This window comes from Xenopus laevis, chromosome 8S (assembly GCF_017654675.1).
Source record: "Xenopus laevis strain J_2021 chromosome 8S, Xenopus_laevis_v10.1, whole genome shotgun sequence".
Taxonomy (NCBI): Eukaryota; Metazoa; Chordata; class Amphibia; order Anura; family Pipidae; genus Xenopus; species Xenopus laevis.
In genome coordinates this window covers 89,779,729-89,800,426 of record NC_054386.1, presented here as the reverse complement: position 1 = coordinate 89,800,426, position 20,698 = coordinate 89,779,729, and the positions used below count along the sequence as shown (strand labels likewise).

The window sequence follows — 20,698 nt, the reverse complement described above, 5'->3', positions numbered from 1 at the left end:
GGCAGTTATTTTGTTAGATGTTGTATGTACTGGAATTAATTATTTGAGTGAGCTCTAATACATCTGCTAGGGAAGGAGCCCCCCCCCCTATAATATATATTAGATCCAACTGTCAATGAATATCTTGACACCCAACTGCTGCATGAAGACAGAATGAAGAAGAGAAACAGATGCTGAGAGAGGGATAGTGAAGATAAACTTGATTATTTCAGAAACAATGCAGAATATTTAATTGATTGTATTCAGCATGAGGAAGCTTATATTAAATTTTCATTTTCATGATAGTTCCCCTTTTATAATGTGTTAGAGGTTAACGATGAGTTCCATGAGCATATAAAGGCACAAGACTGCTGGCTTAAAATTTTTAGGCATCTAATATGCCGCACAACCCAGTTTTAAATGGTAAATTCCTACTGAGTCAAGCAATTACATTTTTGATGTATTCGTCTTTCGTTACCAGAGCTTGTTTAAAGGAAAACTTTACCCCCAAAATGAATACATAAGCAACAGATAGTTTACATCATATTTAATGACATATTAAAGAATCTTACCAAACTAGTATATATATATATATTTAAGTAAATATTGCCCTTTTACATCTCTTGCCTTGAACCGCCATTTCGTGACTCTATCTGTGCTGCCTCAGAGATCACCTGACCAGAAATACTTCAACTCTAACTGTAACAGGAAGAAGTGAGGAATCAAAAGACACAACTCTGTCTGTTAATTGGCTCATTCATAAAATGTATGGTGTGTTTGTTTGCACCATGAATCCTACAGTCCCCAGGGGTGGCTCTAGTTTTTTAAAATGGCAGTTTTCTATTTATGATTACCCAATGGCGCATACTACTAGAAAAGTATATTATTATTAAAATGGTTTATTTACATGAAGCAGGGTTTTACATATGAGCTGTTTTATGCTATATATTTTTATAGAGACTTACATTGTTTGTAGGGTATAGTTTTCCTTTAATTTGCTTTCTTTCTTGTGCAGGTTATTTTCTATGACAGTGACTGGAACCCAACAGTGGATCAGCAAGCCATGGATCGGGCTCACCGGTTGGGCCAGACCAAGCAGGTGACGGTATACAGGCTCATTTGTAAGGGCACCATAGAAGAGAGAATACTACAGAGAGCAAAGGAGAAGAGTGAGGTGAGGCACAATACCAGTGCAGTTTGCTGGTTAGGGTCAGTGGCTAACATGTATACTTGCATTGTATTTTATGTATTAATACATTCCTTCTTGGCCCAGTTACACCTGCATACGCCTAACAATTGTTTCTTTGTTTTGCAGATCCAGCGGGTGGTGATCTCTGGTGGAAACTTTAAGCCAGACACCCTGAAACCAAAAGAAGTTGTGAGCCTGCTGCTGGATGATGAGGAACTGGAGAAAAAATGTATGTATTATGATCAGTTCACATTTAGAATATCTTCCCCAGCCGACTGTAGGGTTTCCACCCGGCCGGTATTTTACCGGCCTAGCCAGTAAAACACCTGCTAAGGCCGGGGGCTGGTATTACAAACTTACCGGCCATCGCGCGTGTTTCTCCTCCCCCTTTTGAGTCAAGGTCTGTGGCTCCACCCCCTTTTGCATCACAAACCGCCCCCTTTTGATCCCGCCCCCCCACCGGCTGATAAACTTTTTCAGAAAAGGTGGCAACACTAGCCACCTGAAAAACTGTTCAAAGCACTGAAAGCTGTGTCCACCTCTCATTCTTGCTCCTGGATTTATATGTGTCTGAGTTGTATTTTAGCATTAACGTCTATTTTATTGTAATAAACAAGAGAGAGGCCAACATTTGTTTTTACTGCACAGACTCTTGCTTTAACCCCTAATGTTCTGCCTCACCAGTGCGTCTGAGGCAAGAGGAGAAACGGCAGCAAGAGGAGACCAACAAAGTGAAGGAGCGCAAGAGAAAGAGGGAGAAATATGCAGAAAAGGTTAATTCTTTTCTCTGTGTATAACCTGTAACCTTCCAGATGTTGTTAAACTACAAGTCCTAGCTACCCCTAGTCTCAGCTGTCTGTACTGGGAGTTACAGTTTGATGACATCTAGATAGCACAAGGTGGTTGCCAGCTGTCTGTAGTTTGCACCATGAAAGGCAAATAGCTCTTGTTCTGCTGTACTTGAACAGGGGTTTACTCAAAGGGATTCTGTCATGATTTTTAGGATGTAGTTTTTATTTCTAAAATACATTGCAAATAATTCACTCTACAATTTACAATTTCATTCCTGAACCAACAGGTGTATTTTTTTAGTTGTAATATTGGTCATGTGCTTTTAGAAAGAGCCAGCACTTTAGAGTGGAACTGCTTTCTGGCAGGCTGTTGTTTTTCTTACTCAATGTAACTTATTGTGTCGCAGTGGGACCTGGATTTTACTATTGAGTGCTGTTCTTAGATCTACCAGGCAGCTGTTATCTTGTTTTAGGGGGCTGTTATCTGGTTACCTTCCCATTGTTCTGTTGTTAGGCTGCTGGGGAGGGGTGATATCACTCCAACTTGCAGTACAGCAGTAAAGAGTGACTGAAGTTTATCAGAGCACAAGTCACATGACTGGGGGCAGCTGGGCAACTGACAATATGTCTAGCCCCATGTCAGATTTCAAAATGAAATATAAAAAAAACTGTTTGCTCTTTTGTAGTGATGGGCGGCGGGTTCAGGCCGACTCCTGCACAAAATCTTCGGGGCGGGTCCAGGATGAGCTTCTGCTCTCCCTGCCCGTGACCTAGCACTTTCGGTTTCCGGCAACTAGATTTATAGGCTTGACCCCACCTACACGGGCTGGTCTATAAATAGGGGGGCAATAGGGGGCCGGGTGTGAATTGTGAGGGGGCAGGTTAGGGTCGTGTGCGGGTCGAGAATTTCTCGACCTGCACATCACTACTATTAACTGATGCATTTTGAAAAAAAATAAATTCCCATGACAGTATCCCTTTAAGTGGATCTTGCTGGTTTTAGCACTCTGGCTGCTAGGGAGGACGTATCCCCTTAATCTAATGCTTGTTTTAATTGCAGAAGAAGAAGGAAGATGAGGTGGATGGGAGGAGGAAGAAGGAAGGGGTTAATCTGGTGATTCCTTTTCTGCCCTCAGCGGATAACTCCAATATGTCTGCAGATGGGGAAGACTCATTTATTAGTGTTGACTCTGCAATGCCAAGTCCATTCAGTGAGGTGAGCTCTGATTGGTCACTTGGTGTCCCGTTCTACAATGGTTCCAAATCCCCCATCTAACATTGCTGTAGGCACCCCTGGTATTTAGAAATTCTTCATGTAGCCTATAAATACATGTCTCCAGCAGTTGTGAGGGAAATGCCTTCCTCCTAGGAATATCCTCTAAACCACTCCCCATTATTTACCCCTGTGAACCAATTATTGCATAGAGCTCATGTATAAATGAGGGGTACAGGTATGTGGGATCTGTTATCCAAAAAGTTCCTAACTACGGATTGGACATCTCCCATAGACGTCGTTATAATCAAATAATCGTATCTAAAAAAATATATATATATTTCCTTTTTCTCTTTAATAATAAAACAGAACCTTGTACTTGATCCATAATATATAATTATGGATCATATAATAATAATATATAGTAAATAAATCGTTATTGGAAGCAAAACCAGTTTATTCGGTTTGTTTAATGTTTACATGATTTTTTAGCGGACTTAAAGGGGTGGTTCACCTTTAAGGTAACTTTTAGTATGTTCTAGAATGACCAATTGTAAGCAACTTTTAAATTTGTCTTCATTATTTATAGTTATTTGCCTTTTTATGCGGACTCTTTGCAGCTTTCAAATGGGCGTCGCTGACCATTCTATCTCATCTTTCTATTCAGCCCCTCTCCTATTCATATTCCAGTCTCTTATTCAAATCAATGCATGGTTGCTAGGGGAATTTGCACCCTAGCAACCAGATTGCTTAAAATGCAAATTAAAGACTTGCTGAATAAAAAGCTAAATAACTCAAAAACCTTAAATAATAAAAAATGAAAACCAATTGCAATTCATCTCAGAATATAACGCTCTACATCATACTAAAAGTCATCTCAACGGTGAACAACCTTTTTAAAGGAGAAGGAAACCTACTGAAGCAGTTTATTGCCAATAGATTAGCCACAATAGTACAAGTTATAACACTATATTTATTCTGCAGAATGCTTTACCATACCTGAGTAAACAGCTCTTGAAATGTTCTCTGTTTGTTCAGGATAGCAACTGCCATATTGGCTTGGTGTGACATCACTTCCTGCCTGAGTCTCTCACTCATAGCTCTGGGCTCAGATTACAGCAGGGAGGGGAGGGGGAGTGGAGAGGAGCAAACTGAGCATGCTCAAGCCCTAGCCCTGGAGGTTTAAGCTGAAAACAGGAAGTCTGATACAGAAGCCCATGAGTACACAATAGAAGGAAAGAAATGCTGTGTTTCTTTTGACAGAGGACTCAGAGCAGCATTACTTTGAGGGTTTACTGATGTATTTATATGGACCTTTCTAATAAAGCTTACTTCATTTTAGCCTTTCCTTCTCCTTTAAGGTATGAAGATCCAAATTACCAATTATACCAATTTCCATTATCCAGAAAACCCCAGGTCCCGAGCAATTTTGATAACAGGTCCCATACCTGTATAAAATAATTTAATTAGCCAATTATTTGAACTGTTACTTTAAAACTGTCTATGTCATGAACTTTACCTTGAGTGATGTCATAGACTTTTTTTAAAATTGTACATTTCATTTTACTCTCTTCATTTCTCTCTCTCTCTCTCTCTCTCTCTCTCTCTCTCTCTCTCTCCCCCCCCCCTAGATTTCCTTCAGCAGCGAGCTCCATACAGGATCCATTGCTCCAGATGAAAGCAGCAACGACATGTTGGTTATAGTTGATGATCCCTCCTCCTCAGCGCAGCAGTCTAGAGGCACCAATTCCCCTGCTTCTGTCACTGGCTCTGAAAATCTCAACGGTGAGTGTGGGTAGAAATTGCATTTTCTCTGTTGACTTTATTTCCATTGCAGCCTCAGCAGCGGCACAATAGCATATGCCTGGTATTTATTAAAGTCTGAGTCCCAAAAACCCGATATATTTTAGTTTTTTTGACTATAAAATCAGAATTGTTTGCTAAAAAACAAAAAAAAACTCACATTTTTCGGAATTTTTATAGAAAAACTCAGAATCAAACATCCTGCATCTGGAAGATATCCTGATCTGCGCTGGGTTTCGTGCAATAATCTGAATATTTTGCAGTTTTCAGGAAAAAATCAGATTTTTCTGGTGCGGAAAATCCGAAACCAGGCGATTTGCGTACAAGTTTTTTCCTGAACTGGTAATTTTCGGTAATATCTATTGATAAATAAGGGAGTATAAACCATGTGGATTTGATCACAGTATTTGCGTACAAGTTTTTTCCCGAACTGGAAATTTTCGGGAAAATCTATTGATAAATAAGGGGGAATAACCCGCGTGAATTTGGTCAGAGTATTAGCGTACGAGATTTTTCCCAAACTGGAAATTTTCGGGAAAATCTATTGATAAATAAGGGGGAATAACCCGTGTGGATTACCAATGCTCTGTATGGCTACACATTTATAGTTATTGCTACTTTTTATTCCTCATCTTTCTATTCAGGCTTCTCTTGTTTATACTTTACAGTCTCTTAATCACATCAATGCATAGTTGCTAAGATAATTTTGACCCTAGCAAACAGATTGTTGAAATTGCAACGTGAAGAGCTGCTGAATAAAAAGCTAAACAACACACATAATAAAAAATGAAAGCCAATGGCAAATTGTCTCAGAATATCACTCTCTATATCATACTAAAAGTTAACTCAAAGGTGAACAACCCATTTAAAGGAACAGTTCAGTATAAAAATAAAAACTGGGTAAATAGATATTCTGTGCAAAATAAAAAATGTTTCTAATTTAGTTAGTTAGCCAAAAATATAATGTATAAAGTCTGGAGTGACTGGATGTCTAACATAATAAAACAGAACACTACTTCCTGCTTTGCAGCTCTCTAACTCTGAGTTAGTCAGCGAATTTAAAGGGATACTGTCATGGGAAAAAACATTTTTTCAAAATGAATCAGTTAATAGTGCTGCTCCAGCAGAATTCTGCACTGAAATCCATTTCTCAAAAGAGCAAACAGATTTTTTTTATATTCAATTTTGAAATCTGACATGGGGCTAGACATTTTGTCAATTTCCCAGCTGCCCCAAGTCATGTGACTTGTGCTCTGATAAACTTTAATCACTCTTTACTGCTGTACTGCAAGTTGGAGCGATATCACCCCCCTCCCTTTTCCCCCCCAGTAGCCAAACAAAAGAACAATGGGAAGGTAACCAGATTGCAGCTCCCTAACACAAGATAACAGCTGCCTGGTAGATCTAAGAAGAACACTCAACAGTAAAACCCATGTCCCACTGAGACACATTCAGTTACATTGAGAAGGAAAAACAGCAGCCTGCCAGAAAGCATTTATCTCCTAAAGTGCAGGCTTAAGTCACATGACTTGGGGCAGCTGGGAAATTGACAAAATGTCTAGCCCCATGTCAGATTTCAAAATTGAATATAAAAAAATCTGTTTGCTCTTTTGAGAAATGGATTTCAGTGCAGAATTCTGCTGGAGCAGCACTATTAACTGATTCATTTTGAAAAATTTTTTTTTTCCCATGACAGTATCCCTTTAAGGGGGGCCACATGGGACATAACTGTTCAATGAGTTTGCAATTGATCCTCAGCATTCAGCTCAGATTCAAAAGCAACAGTTATGACCCATGTGGCCCCCCTCAAGTCTCTGATTGGTTACTGACTGGTAACCAATCAGAAACCAAGAGAGCTGCAAAGCAGAAAGAGAGAATGAAGAGAAACAGATACTGAGAGAGGAACAGTGAATATAAATTTGTTTATTTCAGAAACACTGCTGAATATTTAATTGATTGTATTTAGAAAGTTCCTTATTTCGGTATGTTGAAGCTTATATTAAATGTTCATTTTTGCAATAGTTCCCCTTTAAATAGAAAAAAAATGATGGGTAGGGTTTGAGACATATCAGCAGCATTGCTAGTGAGTTGGTCAATATAATTCTATAGCTAATGATATAGTGAATAAAGTACCCCCTCTTGTAAAATATAAGGATATTATAAGTTACCGAGGAGTTTCATGACCATATAAAAACACGAGGCCGAAGGCCGAGTGTTTTTATACAGGTCATGAAACTCCGAGGGAACTTCTAATATCCTCATATTTTGCAACTGGGGGTACTTTATTTATTATAATACACAAATTTCAGTGAGTCATGTGACAGAAATGACATCAGAACTCACCGTTTATAACTGATGACATCAGAACTCACCGTTTATAAGGATATAATTTACAAGATATTCATGGCTTTTGTGTATTATATGACTTTATTGTATCGAGCAGGGATTTCCAACCAGGAAACTCCAAAGAGCAGCCGGGTGAACTCGAGTCAGAACAGAGGACGTGCCAAGGCCGGAGCAAACAGCTCGAAAGGAGGAGGCAAATCCCGAAGCCGCAAATCCACTGCAGGTAGTGCCGCAGCAATTGCCGGAGCCATGGCGGGAGCAGCCGCCGCTTCTGCTGCAGCCTATGCGGCCTACGGATACAATGTTTCCAAAGGTAGGAGCTGCTGTACTATTTGGCCAAAGCATAGACGGAGGGTAAAAATGACTGCCCTGGGGAAAACCTATTTCTTATCAGATCAGTGCAAAAAGACCAGTTTCTAATCTTTCTCTTGTAAGTCTTATATTACTGTGTTCCAACTGTCATTTTCTAACATATTCAGGTTTAAATATGGAATTAGCACTAAGTAATGTGTTTGTCTCTCTCTTTAGGTCTCCCAGCCAGCAGTCCCCTCCAAAACTCTTTGTTGCGAACTTCAGGGATCTCTGACTGTGGCCCGCTAAACACATCATCTCCCATCAACTCTCCATTAAGCAAAGGAACTCCCAAAATCAACAATCCCATTGGCTTAGCCCCAGAAACTCCGACACGGAGACACAGCAAGGCTCCCAGTACCCCAGGAGGATTATAGTGCTCTGTTTTTAGGCCTGTGATGCTGTTATTGAATCTATGAGGGAAACATTCATATTTGTTTCTTTTACATGAGGATGTCCCATATTATAGTCTCTGAGACCAACAGCACAAATATGAGAGGTCTCCTTGAGCTGGAGAACTGCTGTGGGGGTGAATCAAGGTATTTGTATTGGTTCAGAATCCTTTTATGAATCGGGTCTCAAGAAAATAAGTAATAAGTCACCACATTGAGGAAGAGGCCCATGTGCCCTCAGCAAGGGGAGCAGATAAACCGAAAACTTGTGGAGTAGGCACTCGAAATGAAGGCATTCTTCCACATGTACAGCCTTACGCGTTTCGTGTTGCAAACACTTAGTCATAGGCTGTGTCCAACTTCCGCAAGGGATATAACGCCAATGAAACTAAATTATGGAATATCTCTGAACGTTATCTAGCCTCCCCGGATTTTTGGAGCGTCTTCATTTTCCAGGGTCAGAACTGGAATATGTGGCGCTTGCTGCCCAGGGACCTCGGGAATCCACGACGATGCAATAATAACGTCTTATTTATACGTTCCCTTTCTAATGTTGCTTGCACTATTGTCTGCCCTGAAATGAGTGAGCAGAACGGACTAACTGAGTGATGGTTCTGCTTTCATGGGATCTGCTGTGGAGACAACACACCAAATGAGGAGACATAATAAGGTTCCAATATCCAGTCCAACGCATTTCCTTCCTTCGTCCAACATATTTCTTATTGAGAGAAGTGTCCCTACCAGTGATACCTCTTCTCCGCTGCTTCAGTCTTTTAAATTGGGCCCTTTCCCTGTGACGGAACATGATGTATGGCCTCCCATGAGTGACAGAACCATCCCATTAAAAGGACTTTCTTTTTTTTTTAACAAAATTCATTTATTAGCTTGGGGCCAGAGAAGATGCTTCCTCCCCTCCTGAGCTGAGCTGCACAATCTTTTGTGTGAGACAAAGAGACAACGTGTTCTGCTCAAGAACAAACATTTCCTATCTTCCAGCCTCCTGGAGGCACCACTTATCCCTTTCTCTGTCCCTTTCTCTTATGCCTTTTTCTTATCCCTTTCTCTTATGCCTTTTCTCCTATCCCCTTTCTCTTATCCCTTATCTCGTATCCCTTTTCGCTTATCCTTTTTCTTGTATCCTTTTTCTCGTATACCTTTTCTCTTATCCCTTTTCTCTTATCCCTTTTCTCTTATTCCTCTCTCGTATCCCTTTTCTCGTATCCCTTTTCTCGTATCCCTTTTCTCGTATCCCTTTTCTCGTATCCCTTTTCTCGTATCCCTTTTTTCTTATCCCTTTTCTCTTATCCCCTTTCTCTTATGCCTTTCTCTTATCCCTTTCTCTCCCAGAGAGGCTCCTGCCTTTGATTTGCACCCCTGCATTTCATTCAGTGACACAGAGGGGCCCATTTACTTATGTCGAGTGAAGGAATAGAGGAAAAAAAACTTTGAATTTCGAATGTTTTTTTGGCTACTTCGACCATCGAATGGGCTACTTCAACTTCGAATCAAACGATTCGAACTTGAAAAAAAAACTTCGACCCCCTAGTTCGCCACCTAAAACCTACCGAAGTCAATGTTAGCCTATGGGGAAGGTCCCCATAGGCTTTCTAAGTATTTTTTGGTCGAAGAAAAATCGCTCGATCGATGGATTAAAATCGAACGATTTTTCGTTTGATCGTTCGATCGAACGAATTGCGGTAAATCCTTGGACTACGATATTCGAAGTCGAAGGATTTCAATTCGGCAGTCGAATATCAAGGGTTAATTAACCCTCGATATTTGACCTTAAGTAAATTTGCCCCAGAGTATCACAAGTGTGTATGTGTGTGTGTGTGTGTGTGTATAATGTAGTGGGAATCTAAACAATGCAAAGCCTGTTTTTTTCTCCTCTTCCTCTTTACAATGTGTTGTCTATTTTTATATTTGAATTTGTACATATGTATAAAAAGAGACACATCTTTCTTTTACTAACTGGAGGAAAAAAATCCGAAATAAATTGAAGATCATTTTATTTTAACTTCGTACCTCAATTTTGTAATGTAATTATTTGCCGTAGGACAATGAAGGTAATCTATATATTGTGCGTATGCGGGATCTTCAAGGTTCCTCTTGGAGTAAACGGCCCCTGGGTTGGGTGAGTTGGATTTGCAGAGTCTTCCAGCTCTGATTGGCTGTGGCTGGATCCTCTTGATCACTTGACATATCAAATCATGATCAGAATGTTTTGCAGTGTTTGATAGCAGAACGTGTTTGTGATGAAATAGGGTCAGATAGGATGTGTGATGGACGTACATACACCTTCTGAGTTTTCCATACTGGATGGCGCAGGCCCCTGAGTGGCAGTTGCAGGTTGGGTTGCCATCTTTGCTGAAAAAATAAATACTGGCCTTCTTTTATATTTATCTCTTTTATCTATTAAAAAATGGTGGTTCACCTTTAAGTTAACTTTTAGTATGTTATAGAACGACTAATTCTAAGCAGCTATTCAATTGGACTTACATTTCTTTTTCTAGTTTTTGAATAACTTGCTGCCGCCTTCGACCTCTTTCCAGCTTTCAAATGGGGGACACTGACCCCATCTTAAAAACAAATGCTGTAAGGCTACAAATATTGCTTTTCCAACTTTTTTTATTTCTAATCCTCTCCTATTCATATTCCAGCCTCTTATTCAAATCAATGCATGGTTGCTAAGGTCATTTGGATCCTGGCAACCAAATTTCTGGCGATCTGACTAAAAAGTTCAAAACCCATGAATAATAAAAAATTAAGACCAATTGCAAATTGTATCAGAATATCACGATCTACCTCATAATAAAAGTTAATCAAAGGTGAACAACCCCTTTAAGAAGAAGTAAGTTCTTCTCCAAGGTTGTAACCCATGCCGTCAGGTGGGACAGTGAGAAACAGAACATTGTCACCAGTTTGACCCGAAACACCATCTGGCAACATAGACTTTCCCTTTAGAACAGATGGAGTACATTATAGATATAGGCAGGCATATGTCAGGCTTGTGTGATTGGCTGAAAATGTATTTGAGCTGCAGCCAATCACAGAGTGAGATCAGTTACATAAGCCCAGGTTACTCTCAATATGTTGCCCTGCACAATGGTACTTTAGTTGTACTTTAGGTGCTTTATATGACACCATTCTGATTGGCAAGTGCTGACCAGTTTTTCTTGTACAGTCAAATAGTAACAATGACACCCAGACTCCTGTCACTTCATGTTCTTGGCAGCTGCTCAGGGTTCAAATACTGTAGGACACAAGCCCAGTTGTTACCGCTTGTCATCCATTCACTACATTTTATTGATTATGTCTAAGGGATCATAGGCTGAAAGGTGAGTTGCTGGCATAATGTGTGTGTGTGTGTATATATATTAGGAAAAGGGAATATTAGGCTGTTCCAAAAAATAGCAGTGTCTGCATTCTTCTTTACAAACGCAACAATTTACTGTATAAACTGAAACATGTTTAAAGGGATCCTGTCATCGGAAAGCATGTTTGTTTTTTCACATGACTTGGGGCAGCTGGGAAATTGACAATATGTCTAGCCCCATGTCAGATTTCAAAATTGAATATAAAAAAATCTGTTTGCTCTTTTGAGAAATGGATTAGAATTCTGCTGGAGCAGCACTATTTTAACTGATTCATTTTGAAAAAATTTTTTTTTTCCCATGACAGTATCCCTTTAAGGTCCAGGGATTGTGCTGGTCACTCCATAACGTCAATCTTGTTGGTCTGGAACCAAGATGTTGCTTATTTACTGGTGTGTTTGGGGTCGTCGTCTTGTTGAACCCCCATTTCAAGGTCATTTCCTCTTCAGCATAAGGCAACATGATCTCAGCACGTCTTTTTTTCAACAATGGGACTTTGCAAGGGGCTTCTTGCCAATAGCTTGGCTTCACAGGTAACTTTACTCCTTCTTTGATCTTCCTGGAGCTGATCATTGGCTGAGTCTTTGCCATTTTGGCCATTCTTCTACCATTCCAATGGTCATTTTCAAGTGATAAAGGGCCCTGAGCCGGAAACATCTTGTGGTAATAAAACACCTTTTTTTAGCAGCTTTATCACTGCTTCAGCATGTCTGGAACGACTATTTTACTCAGATTTTCAGAGAGAAATGCACTATAAGCAACATGCACGACATTTGCCTGACACCTGCTTTTTCACATAATGAATGATCTTTACTAATTGAACTCCACACTGCTATTATTTGGAACAAGCCTCAATTAATGATTCAATGACACAGAATCAGCAGCATGTCGTGATTGTTTGGTCTGTTGGTTTTCTATTATTCTACTACACCTACTCGTAAATGATTTGCCATGAAGAAATGTAATGTCTACCAAAATCAGTGATTGATTAGTTTAGTTTAGTGATGTCAGACTGCTATTATTCTGAACACAACTGTATATGTATTTAACTTATATCCAATCCATGTTCATCTCATACTTGGGGTTCCTTATCTTGCAGAACAAGATAGAGAACATTACATAGTAACATAGTAAGTTAGGTTGAAAAACAAGTTCATCAAGTTCAACTTTTTAAGTCTATATATAACCTGCCTAACTGCCAGTTGATCCAGAGGAAGGCAAAAAACCTTATCTGTAGCCTCTCCAATTTGAGGGGGAAAAAATTCCTTCCTGACTCCAAAATGGCAATGGGACCAGTCCCTGGATCAATTGTACTATGCGCTATCTCCCATATCCCTGTATTCCCTCACTTGCTAAAAAGCCATCTAACTTCCCAGCACAGACCTCTGGGTATTTGATTCTACCTCCTTTATCAAAACTCAGTCAGGGCCAGTCCAGCAGAATATATGGGACCTCTGTCACAGAACTGACATCACGGCAAGTCCAGATACTTCAACTAATTCTAGGGGGGAAGCATAAGAACTAGTTGTAGAAAATTACAATGTACCAACACCTAACTGTAACCTTTAAAGTGCTTAAAGGAGAACTAAAGCCTAAAAATGAATATGGCTGAAAATGCCATATTTTATATACTGAATTTATTGCACCAGCCTAAAGTTCCAGCTTGTCAATAGCAGCAATGATCCAGGACTTCAAACTTGTCACAGGGGGTCACCATCTTGGAAAGTGTCTGTGACACTCACATGCTCAGTGGGCTCTGATTGGCTGTTGAGAAGCTAAGCTTAGGGCTCGTCACTAATTATCCAGCAGAAAATGAGCTTCCCCTGTAATATAAGCTGATGCCACAGGTTTGCTGATTATTAAATTCTGATGCTAATTGCACTGGTTTCTGTGCTGCCATGTAGTAATTATCTGTATTAATTACTAATCAGCCTTATATTGTGACATTTCTATTCTATGTGTACTGTATATTGTGAGTGGGTCCCTAAGCTCAGTAAGTGACAGCAGCACAGAGCATGTGCAGTGAATCAGCAGAAAAGAAGATGGGGAGCTACTGGGGCATCTTTGGAGACACAGATCTTTACTGCTAAAGGGCTGTGGTTGCCTTGGGCAACAGAAGCCCAAAACATAATGTACATTTCTAGTTACTTCTTTAGTAAGGCTTTAGTTCTCCTTTAAGCCAGGATGGCTGTTCCAATTGATTGAATAACGGACTAGAGGAGTTCTAGAAGCCATTTGTCCCACTTCAGAGACTCTAGTTCCTCTGAATCCCCCAGTGTGACCTCAACCTGCTCAGCTTGCTCGACATATGTCCCACTGGTATTTAGGAGAAAACTGTTTATTTCAAGTGCAAGGGTTGACCTTGAGGGACCTACATAGTTGTAACAGAGGTACCTATAGGAGAAAGATTGAAGAAGGGTGAATTGATCTGCCTATACAACGAGGATCCTTTGTAGAACCCTGTAGAGTTCACTCTGGAGTTCCAAACCAGTTTGTTACACCTCAGTAACCAACAGTCCTAAAATAGTTACCTTTATAATTATAGTAGCTGGGCATTGACACAAGCATAACCAATGGAATCGGGTGTGTATGGTTTCATGGAATACCTATAACATTACATAACGGCACTTCGTAACGACCTGATGATCTTAAATGGTTATCTATTCTGGGCTCTCTGCCAAAAGCCAATTGAGTTTTAGAAACTTTGTATCTTATTCTGGTTGTTCAGTGCAGGGGATCAAAGAGAAAGTCAGGAGATTTCAGTAACAATCCGGGACTGTGGGCTGAGCTGTCAAAAGTGGGACTGAAAAACGGGACAGTTGGGAGGTATGCAAATAGTCTCTTGTGCTATAATGAAGTCCTGGCTTCACTCGTGGGCAATCATAAAGATCAAGCCAACACAAGAGTTTATGTACTCCAGCATATATTACCCCAGAATATTTGCTCCCCTCAGGCAGAAGCACTATTGGCAGCATTATTATCCAATCGTTGGGCCCCAGGGCCCACGATAGCATCAGCCCGATATCGCCCACCTCAATGTGGGCACATTGGGGAGAGATCCGCTCATTTGGCGATATCATGTATGGCCAGCTTAAGGAAAGCAGGGCTGGCTTTAGGGTAGGGCAGCCATCCTGTTAAACAGACGAAGTTTAAAGGAAAACTATACCCCTCAAACAATGTAGGTCTCTATAAAAAGATATTGCATAAAACAGCTCATGTGTAAAACCCTGCTTCATGTAAATAAACCATTTTCATAATAATATACTTTTTTAGTAGTATGTGCCATTGGGTAATCATAAATAGAAAATTGCCATTTGAAAAAAATAAAGGCCGCCCCCTGGAATCGTACGATTCACTGTGCACACAAACATACCAAACATGTTAGGTCACATGAGCCAATTAACAGACAGAGTTGTGTCTTTTGCTTCAACACTTCTTCCTGTTACAGTTAGAGCTGCAGTATTTCTGGTCAGGTGATCTCTGAGGCAGCACACAGACCATCACGAAATGGTGGCTCAAGGCAAGAGATGTAAAAGGACAATATTTACTTACAGTTAATATATATTCCAGTTTGGTAAGATTCTTTAATATGCCACTTCATTTTATATAAACTATCTGTTGCTCAAGTATTCATTTTGGGGGTACAGTTTTCCTTTAATTGTCCATTATACACAAAATAACTTACTTTCCAGGTTCCGTCAGCGACCTAAATAATTATTATGGATTAATTTGTCCATTTCAGCAGGAACCTTCCTTCCCTAGTCAGTTATACGTTGGGGGGTTGGGAGGGGCAGGGCCGGAACTAGGGGTAGGCAGAAGAGGCACGTGCCTAGGGCACAAAGGTAGAGGGGCGCCAGACACGCCTTCCCCTAGTTCAGACCATTTTTGGCAGAACTTGTGGCATCTGTTCTCTCGAGTGTGTGCTCTTAGGCACATATGCACTCTCGCTTCACCGTCTCTTGCGATGTCTCGCACTTGCGTAATGGCGCGGCCTCGCTCTTCTGCGCATGCGCACTCACTATTCCTTCTTCTGTGCAGGCGCGAGGGGGGGGGACGTAGCTGGCTGGGTTGCCTAGGGCGACCAGTCAACTTGGCCCGGCACTGGGGAAAGTCGGTCACATTTTGTAGGTGACCACATTTGGTTGCTACAGAACTGATCTGGTCCTGGGTTGGTTTCTAGGAGTCATCTTGAACCGGTGGTACCCCCTGTGAGTGGGTCCCTAAGCTCAGTAAGTGACAGCAGCACAGAACATCAGCAGAAAAGAAGATGGGGAGCTACTGGGGCATCTTTGGAGACACAGATCTTTTCTGCCAAAGGGCTGTGGTTGCCTTGGGCTGGTACAGAAGCATAAAACATAATGTACAACACTTCTAGGCTATTTCTTTAATTTAAATTTCCTTGTCCTTTAAAGGTGAACCACACCTTTATGAGATGGAGTTGAAGGGGGTTTATTACAGCGAGAGCAGTTCTGTCACTGCTAGAGAAGTGCCCTGAGCAAGTGGAAAAGCTGTGACGTTACTTATGTTAATGAGAAAGAGGAACATCCGTTTCCTTTTTATGTCACAAGTGATCTGTGCGTGGAAAGTGAGACTAGATATGGCACAGCCACCAAGAGAAATGTTTCCATGGACGTGCTTCAATATGAACGATGCTCGAATCAGAATGTGCGATACTTGCCTACCTGTGCCGAATACAAAGCACTTGATTGGTTCAGACCATAACACCCTCCCCCTTTGCATGCTGGGTACTCAACAACCTGTGAAATAATGGCAAAGCATCTTTTTTATTTTGTTTCATAAATAAATCAGTTTATTACTGTTTGTATAAAAAAAAAAAATAGATAGCGTTTACAGAACATACAGTAGTAATGAGCAGATTTCCATGCTTTTTTAAACAGAACAATTCAATTTTTTTTAAAAACAAAACAGTAATTTAATACTTTGTGGCTTACAGTGAACAAGGCATTTGTATGGTTTAAGCAGAGATGGTTGCCATGCAAAGGATTCTGGGAATTGTGGAGGGATGGAATGTATAATAAATAATAATAAGTTCTATTTCAGAAGAGGGGTATCGTATACCAATCCTATTGCTTACAGCAGCTAATGGCAACCAGGAACTAGAATATTGGCCACTGAATACAATTATAATAAAATTCAGGCATGTTCATTGCTCCAACTACTCACTATTGCACATTTCCCCTTTTACTAATAAATTCAAATACCACTTTTTTTTCTGTTCAAATAAATATTTTAGCAGCATAAATATCCCTTAATCTCTCCATATATAAACCAAGATCTACACAGTATCCATGTGACACCAGGGGATGGGGGTGCACTAAGTATCTAACATGCACATCACCTTTACATTTAAACTTTTCAGAATTAAGCAGGCTATGGCATTTAAGATAATTTGCAATTGGTCTTCCATTTGTGAGGTTTTATTAATTTTTTTTTTTTGCCATGTAATAAATAACAGCACCATTAAAAAAAAAAAAAAAAACCCTCTCCTCTCCATCACACCCTTAAACATGAAGGCCAATTGGATTGATGCATAGCTAAAAGTTTTACTTTAAAGGACCAGTAACATACATTGGTATAGTAGAAGAAAAAAAAACAAAAAAAACCCAGGACAAATTAAACTTTATTACGAAATAACTTACCAAAACTCCGCTTGTGCTCCTCTTCAGGATAGGCGACAATCCATCATGCAACGCTCAATTTCTACTCCCTGCCTTCCTTATAGGCGCTAGCCAGGGAGGAGAAATAAGAGTGCCGCATGGAGGATTGTCACAGTGATGCCTTGTGAAGAGGAGCGCAAGTGGAGTATCGGTAAGTAATTTCTTAATAAAGACTTTTGGCAATTTAAAATTTTAATGTCTTTTTCATTCTATACCATAAAAAAAAAAATTTATATATAAAAAAATGGGTTACTGATCCTTTAAAGGTGATTTTACTCTTTAAATTCTTAAATTGCTTAATATTGTTCCCACCCACACAGCAGCTCATGGTCACAATAACAAATGCGAGTGACGTGGGACAGATGGACAAATGGGTGGCGACTCTACAGTACATTACAGGAGTCAGACCGGTTTCAATACATACATTGCACTAAAAAGGCTTCTGAAATCCTGAAGTTTAAGAACCAATCAGATTGACCCGATTGTGCTCTGTGTCTCACATGCTGCTTGATCCAGTTTACGGAGAATTCATTCATCATCTCATTCATCACAAGGGGTAGTGTCAATAACCATTTGCTCCAGACCTAGTAACCCATAGAAACCAACCAGACCAGGAAATGTTGGTTGCTACAGGTTACTAGACATGAAGCAAATGTTGGACCCGTTATTACATTATTCCCTATTTTTATGGCGACAAACATTTGGCACACAGCCATTTAGATTAGGACCTTATATCTGCTACTTATATTCTTTCACCCCTTAAATAACAGGAGGTAGATTTCATATATACACACACGACTTCCAGCAGAGGCCAGCTCAACTGGAGCACACAATACTAACAACTAAAAACAAAGAAAAAGACAAACAGATGCACAGCTCCCCCACCTAAAACCCTTCTCCCAGGCAGTATTTTATCTGTATTTTATCTGTCAATTTAGCTAAATGACACCATCCCCTGATCAACAACCCCCTCCCCTCTAAAGTATTTGTAAACATTTTGACTTGGATATGAGTGTTGGATGAGTCTCAGATTCTGGAGCGCTTTAGTAGCGATTATTATCCTGGTAAGTCAGTGACCGTCTCATTTGGACCACAGACAGGTCCTTTTCGAGGTAGCGATGGTTTTGGGGTAGTCATGAAGACCTCAGAATGTGCCTTTTGTCCAGGACCATTTTAGCAGATGACAGACAGGCTATGAGTACCTCCTCTATCAAGAACAGATGCTTGTCCTCCGCATCAGGGCAGCAGTTGTGCATGAACTCGGCCAATCGCAGGAGATACTCCATGTTGTGTCCGGCACAGCCGCTACATGCTAAAATTTGGGCTGCAATCTCTTCTTCAGTGGCTGGACCCAAGTAACGGGGGTTCTGAGGTGTGGCTATATAAACCAGCGCCAGTATTGCTCCTTCCTCTCCCTCGTCCTGGGGGTAGAACTTAACCAGTTTAGTGATGTAGCCCCCAAGGACAGACTCTCGTACATCCAAGTGCTGCAGGGACGACTCAATCTGCTTGCCACGCACCTCATAGGCTATGCCCCACGTGCACTCCTGCAATCACACAGAAGATTGGTCAATACAATATCCCAACATTTGCCAAAAAATGCAGTGCCAGTATAAGGGACAGATTTATCAAGAATCAAATTGAAAATTTGAATTGACTAGGGAGTCAAATTTGACTAGGGAGCTCAAAATCAATTTGAGTTTTTAAAAGAAAAAAATATGATATGAATTGCGAGTTTTAACACTGGCCGTTAAAGAACTTGAATTCGACTTTTCGCCAGCTAAAACCTGCCAAATTGCGGTTTAAGTCAATAGGAGACACCGCGGGATCAATTTGGAGTGGTTTTTAAAATTCGATTTGAGGTTTCTGGTCAATCCTATTCACCCAAGTTTTTTTACAATACATTTTGATTCTTCTTCCTAAATCAGGGATTTGGCTGAACATACCTTTTATTTATGAATGCAAGGAATGTTTAGTCTATTTTTTGTTCTATTCTGTCGGATTAAGGAGTGTAGGGAATATGTCGGACGTACTAATACACTCACCGAATAATCTTCTTGTAAGGTCACGACGCGGCCGGGCTGCAGAGAAAAGAGGAAAGCGGTTGAGAGATCAACATAGGGATTATGCAATGGATTCCCTTAAATACATCACTCAAATGATCACAAATGCCCCGTACATGCAGAAGATTCAGTTCACTCCAATGACAAACTAAAGTTTTATATCTGCAGATTACTACAAACTAGTGGCCGGCAAGAATCCCACAACAGTGGCCCCAATAGTTCCTCAATGCAGACAGGACAGATATTAATAGTGGGGTTGGTATACGAGACACTGGGTTACACCCGTAATGGTCATTGTTTTACTTCTCTGCACTGCTGGTACAGATGGTGTGGCTGCCCATAGCCCTGGCATCAGTACTTTAGTTTCCCCATGTCCCTGGCATTACAATTTAGTTGTCCATGTCCCTGGCATAGCTGCTTTAGCTCTATCCCGATAAGCTGCCACCCTCACACAGCAGAATCAGCTGCCCCCCACTCCCTGGCACCCACAGACAGACCCCCACTCCCTGGCACCCACAGACAGACCCCCACTCCCTGGCACCCACAGACTGACCCCCACAGACAGACCCCCACTCCCTGGCACCCCTAGACTGTCCCCCCCAGACTGTCCCCCCACTCCCTGGCACCCCCAGACTGTCCCCCACACTCCCTGGCACCCCCAGAATGTCCCCCACAGACAGACTGTCCCCCACTCCCTGGCACCCCCAGAATGTCCCTCACTTCCTGTCCCCCACAGACAGACTGTCACCCACTTCCTGTCCCCCATACTCACCATTTGGGGGCTGCCTCTGTGAAAAGTGTCCCCTTGCCAGAACTTGCGGCTGTAGCCTGGGACGAAGCCCACTTTGCTGGAGGTAAATTCGAAGTTCGGCTTCCACACCAAAGAGCCGTATCCGAAGATCCAGAGAGACTGTTGGGAGGCAGGCAACTCCATGCTGAGGGAGGCAGGCATCACCGCTCACCTGCTGGGCAGAAAGATCAGTAACTGGTACTGATGCAACCATTGCCGGCTTTATAAACACACTGTACCCTGTGGCCACGCCTATAAGAGCGAGCCCCGGTAACTGCAGCAAATCACAACGCCGCCACTACTCTGTTTCCATTGAAGCGGAATTTGTATTGGCTGGCGTTGCTGTCCATCACCGTAACCTGGACGCCACTTCGTTCTTAGTGCTGTGATGATGCAAGTAACAGAGCGGCTTACCTAGTGAGGCTGCAGCAAGCAGAGCTGTGATTGCATCAGGCGGGGGGCGGGATCTCTCACTGACTGAACAGCAGAGTTTAAACTGTGCAGCTGAGACTGTTCTCCTTCTGACAATCCTAGAGAGCAATGACAGGCCAAGTCTGTGGCCTTATATACATGGGGCTTCACTTTCATTAGGGTTTTACACCCCACAACTTTCTCAGCTGCTTTTTGCTTTCAATTATCCACTGCTCTGGGCTCCCCGGGGTGTGGCTGTATCTCATATAAATAAGTGTAGTTTACTGAGCAGTGACACAAGTGAGTAGTGCTGAGGTA

The 20,698-nt window shown here is 41.3% G+C and overlaps 2 protein-coding genes across 3 annotated transcripts in view; one reads left to right on the top strand and one right to left on the bottom strand.

Moving 5' to 3' along the window:
* Positions 1-9,583, top strand: part of LOC108704444 (chromatin-remodeling ATPase INO80-like) — a 67,893-nt gene extending 58,310 nt beyond the window's left edge. The window contains exons 30-36 of one of the 2 annotated variants that reach the window (XM_041574364.1): positions 995-1,153; positions 1,295-1,397; positions 1,853-1,941; positions 3,020-3,175; positions 4,804-4,957; positions 7,419-7,634; positions 7,850-9,583. In XM_041574364.1, coding sequence (XP_041430298.1) covers positions 995-1,153; positions 1,295-1,397; positions 1,853-1,941; positions 3,020-3,175; positions 4,804-4,957; positions 7,419-7,634; positions 7,850-8,049 — 1,077 coding nt within the window. In that variant the 3' untranslated portion in view covers positions 8,050-9,583. Of the gene's footprint in view, positions 1-994; positions 1,154-1,294; positions 1,398-1,852; positions 1,942-3,019; positions 3,176-4,803; positions 4,958-7,418; positions 7,635-7,849 lie in introns of those variants that run through there. The other variant, XM_041574365.1, reaches the window with a different exon arrangement.
* A 7,005-nt stretch (positions 9,584-16,588) lies between these two features.
* LOC121397544 (glutathione-specific gamma-glutamylcyclotransferase 1-like) lies at positions 16,589-20,311 on the bottom strand. The gene is made up of 3 exons (XM_041574363.1): positions 19,952-20,311; positions 19,162-19,197; positions 16,589-18,663 (listed from the first exon to the last, which is right to left on the bottom strand). Exons 1-3 carry the CDS (start codon positions 20,129-20,131, stop codon positions 18,250-18,252), a joined length of 630 nt encoding a protein of 209 aa, XP_041430297.1. The 5' UTR covers positions 20,132-20,311; the 3' UTR covers positions 16,589-18,249.
* Positions 20,312-20,698: the final 387 nt, after the last annotated feature.

Coding starts and splice junctions, on each gene's coding strand:
- LOC121397544 (XM_041574363.1), bottom strand. CDS start 20,131: ATGCCTGCCTCCCTCAGCATGGAGTTGCCTGCCTCCCAACAGTCTCTC. Junction 19,198..19,951: donor ACAGAGGCAGCCCCCAAATG/GTGAGTATGGGG, acceptor TTTTCTCTGCAG/CCCGGCCGCGTCGTGACCTT. Junction 18,664..19,161: donor CCTTACAAGAAGATTATTCG/GTGAGTGTATTA, acceptor GTGTGATTGCAG/GAGTGCACGTGGGGCATAGC.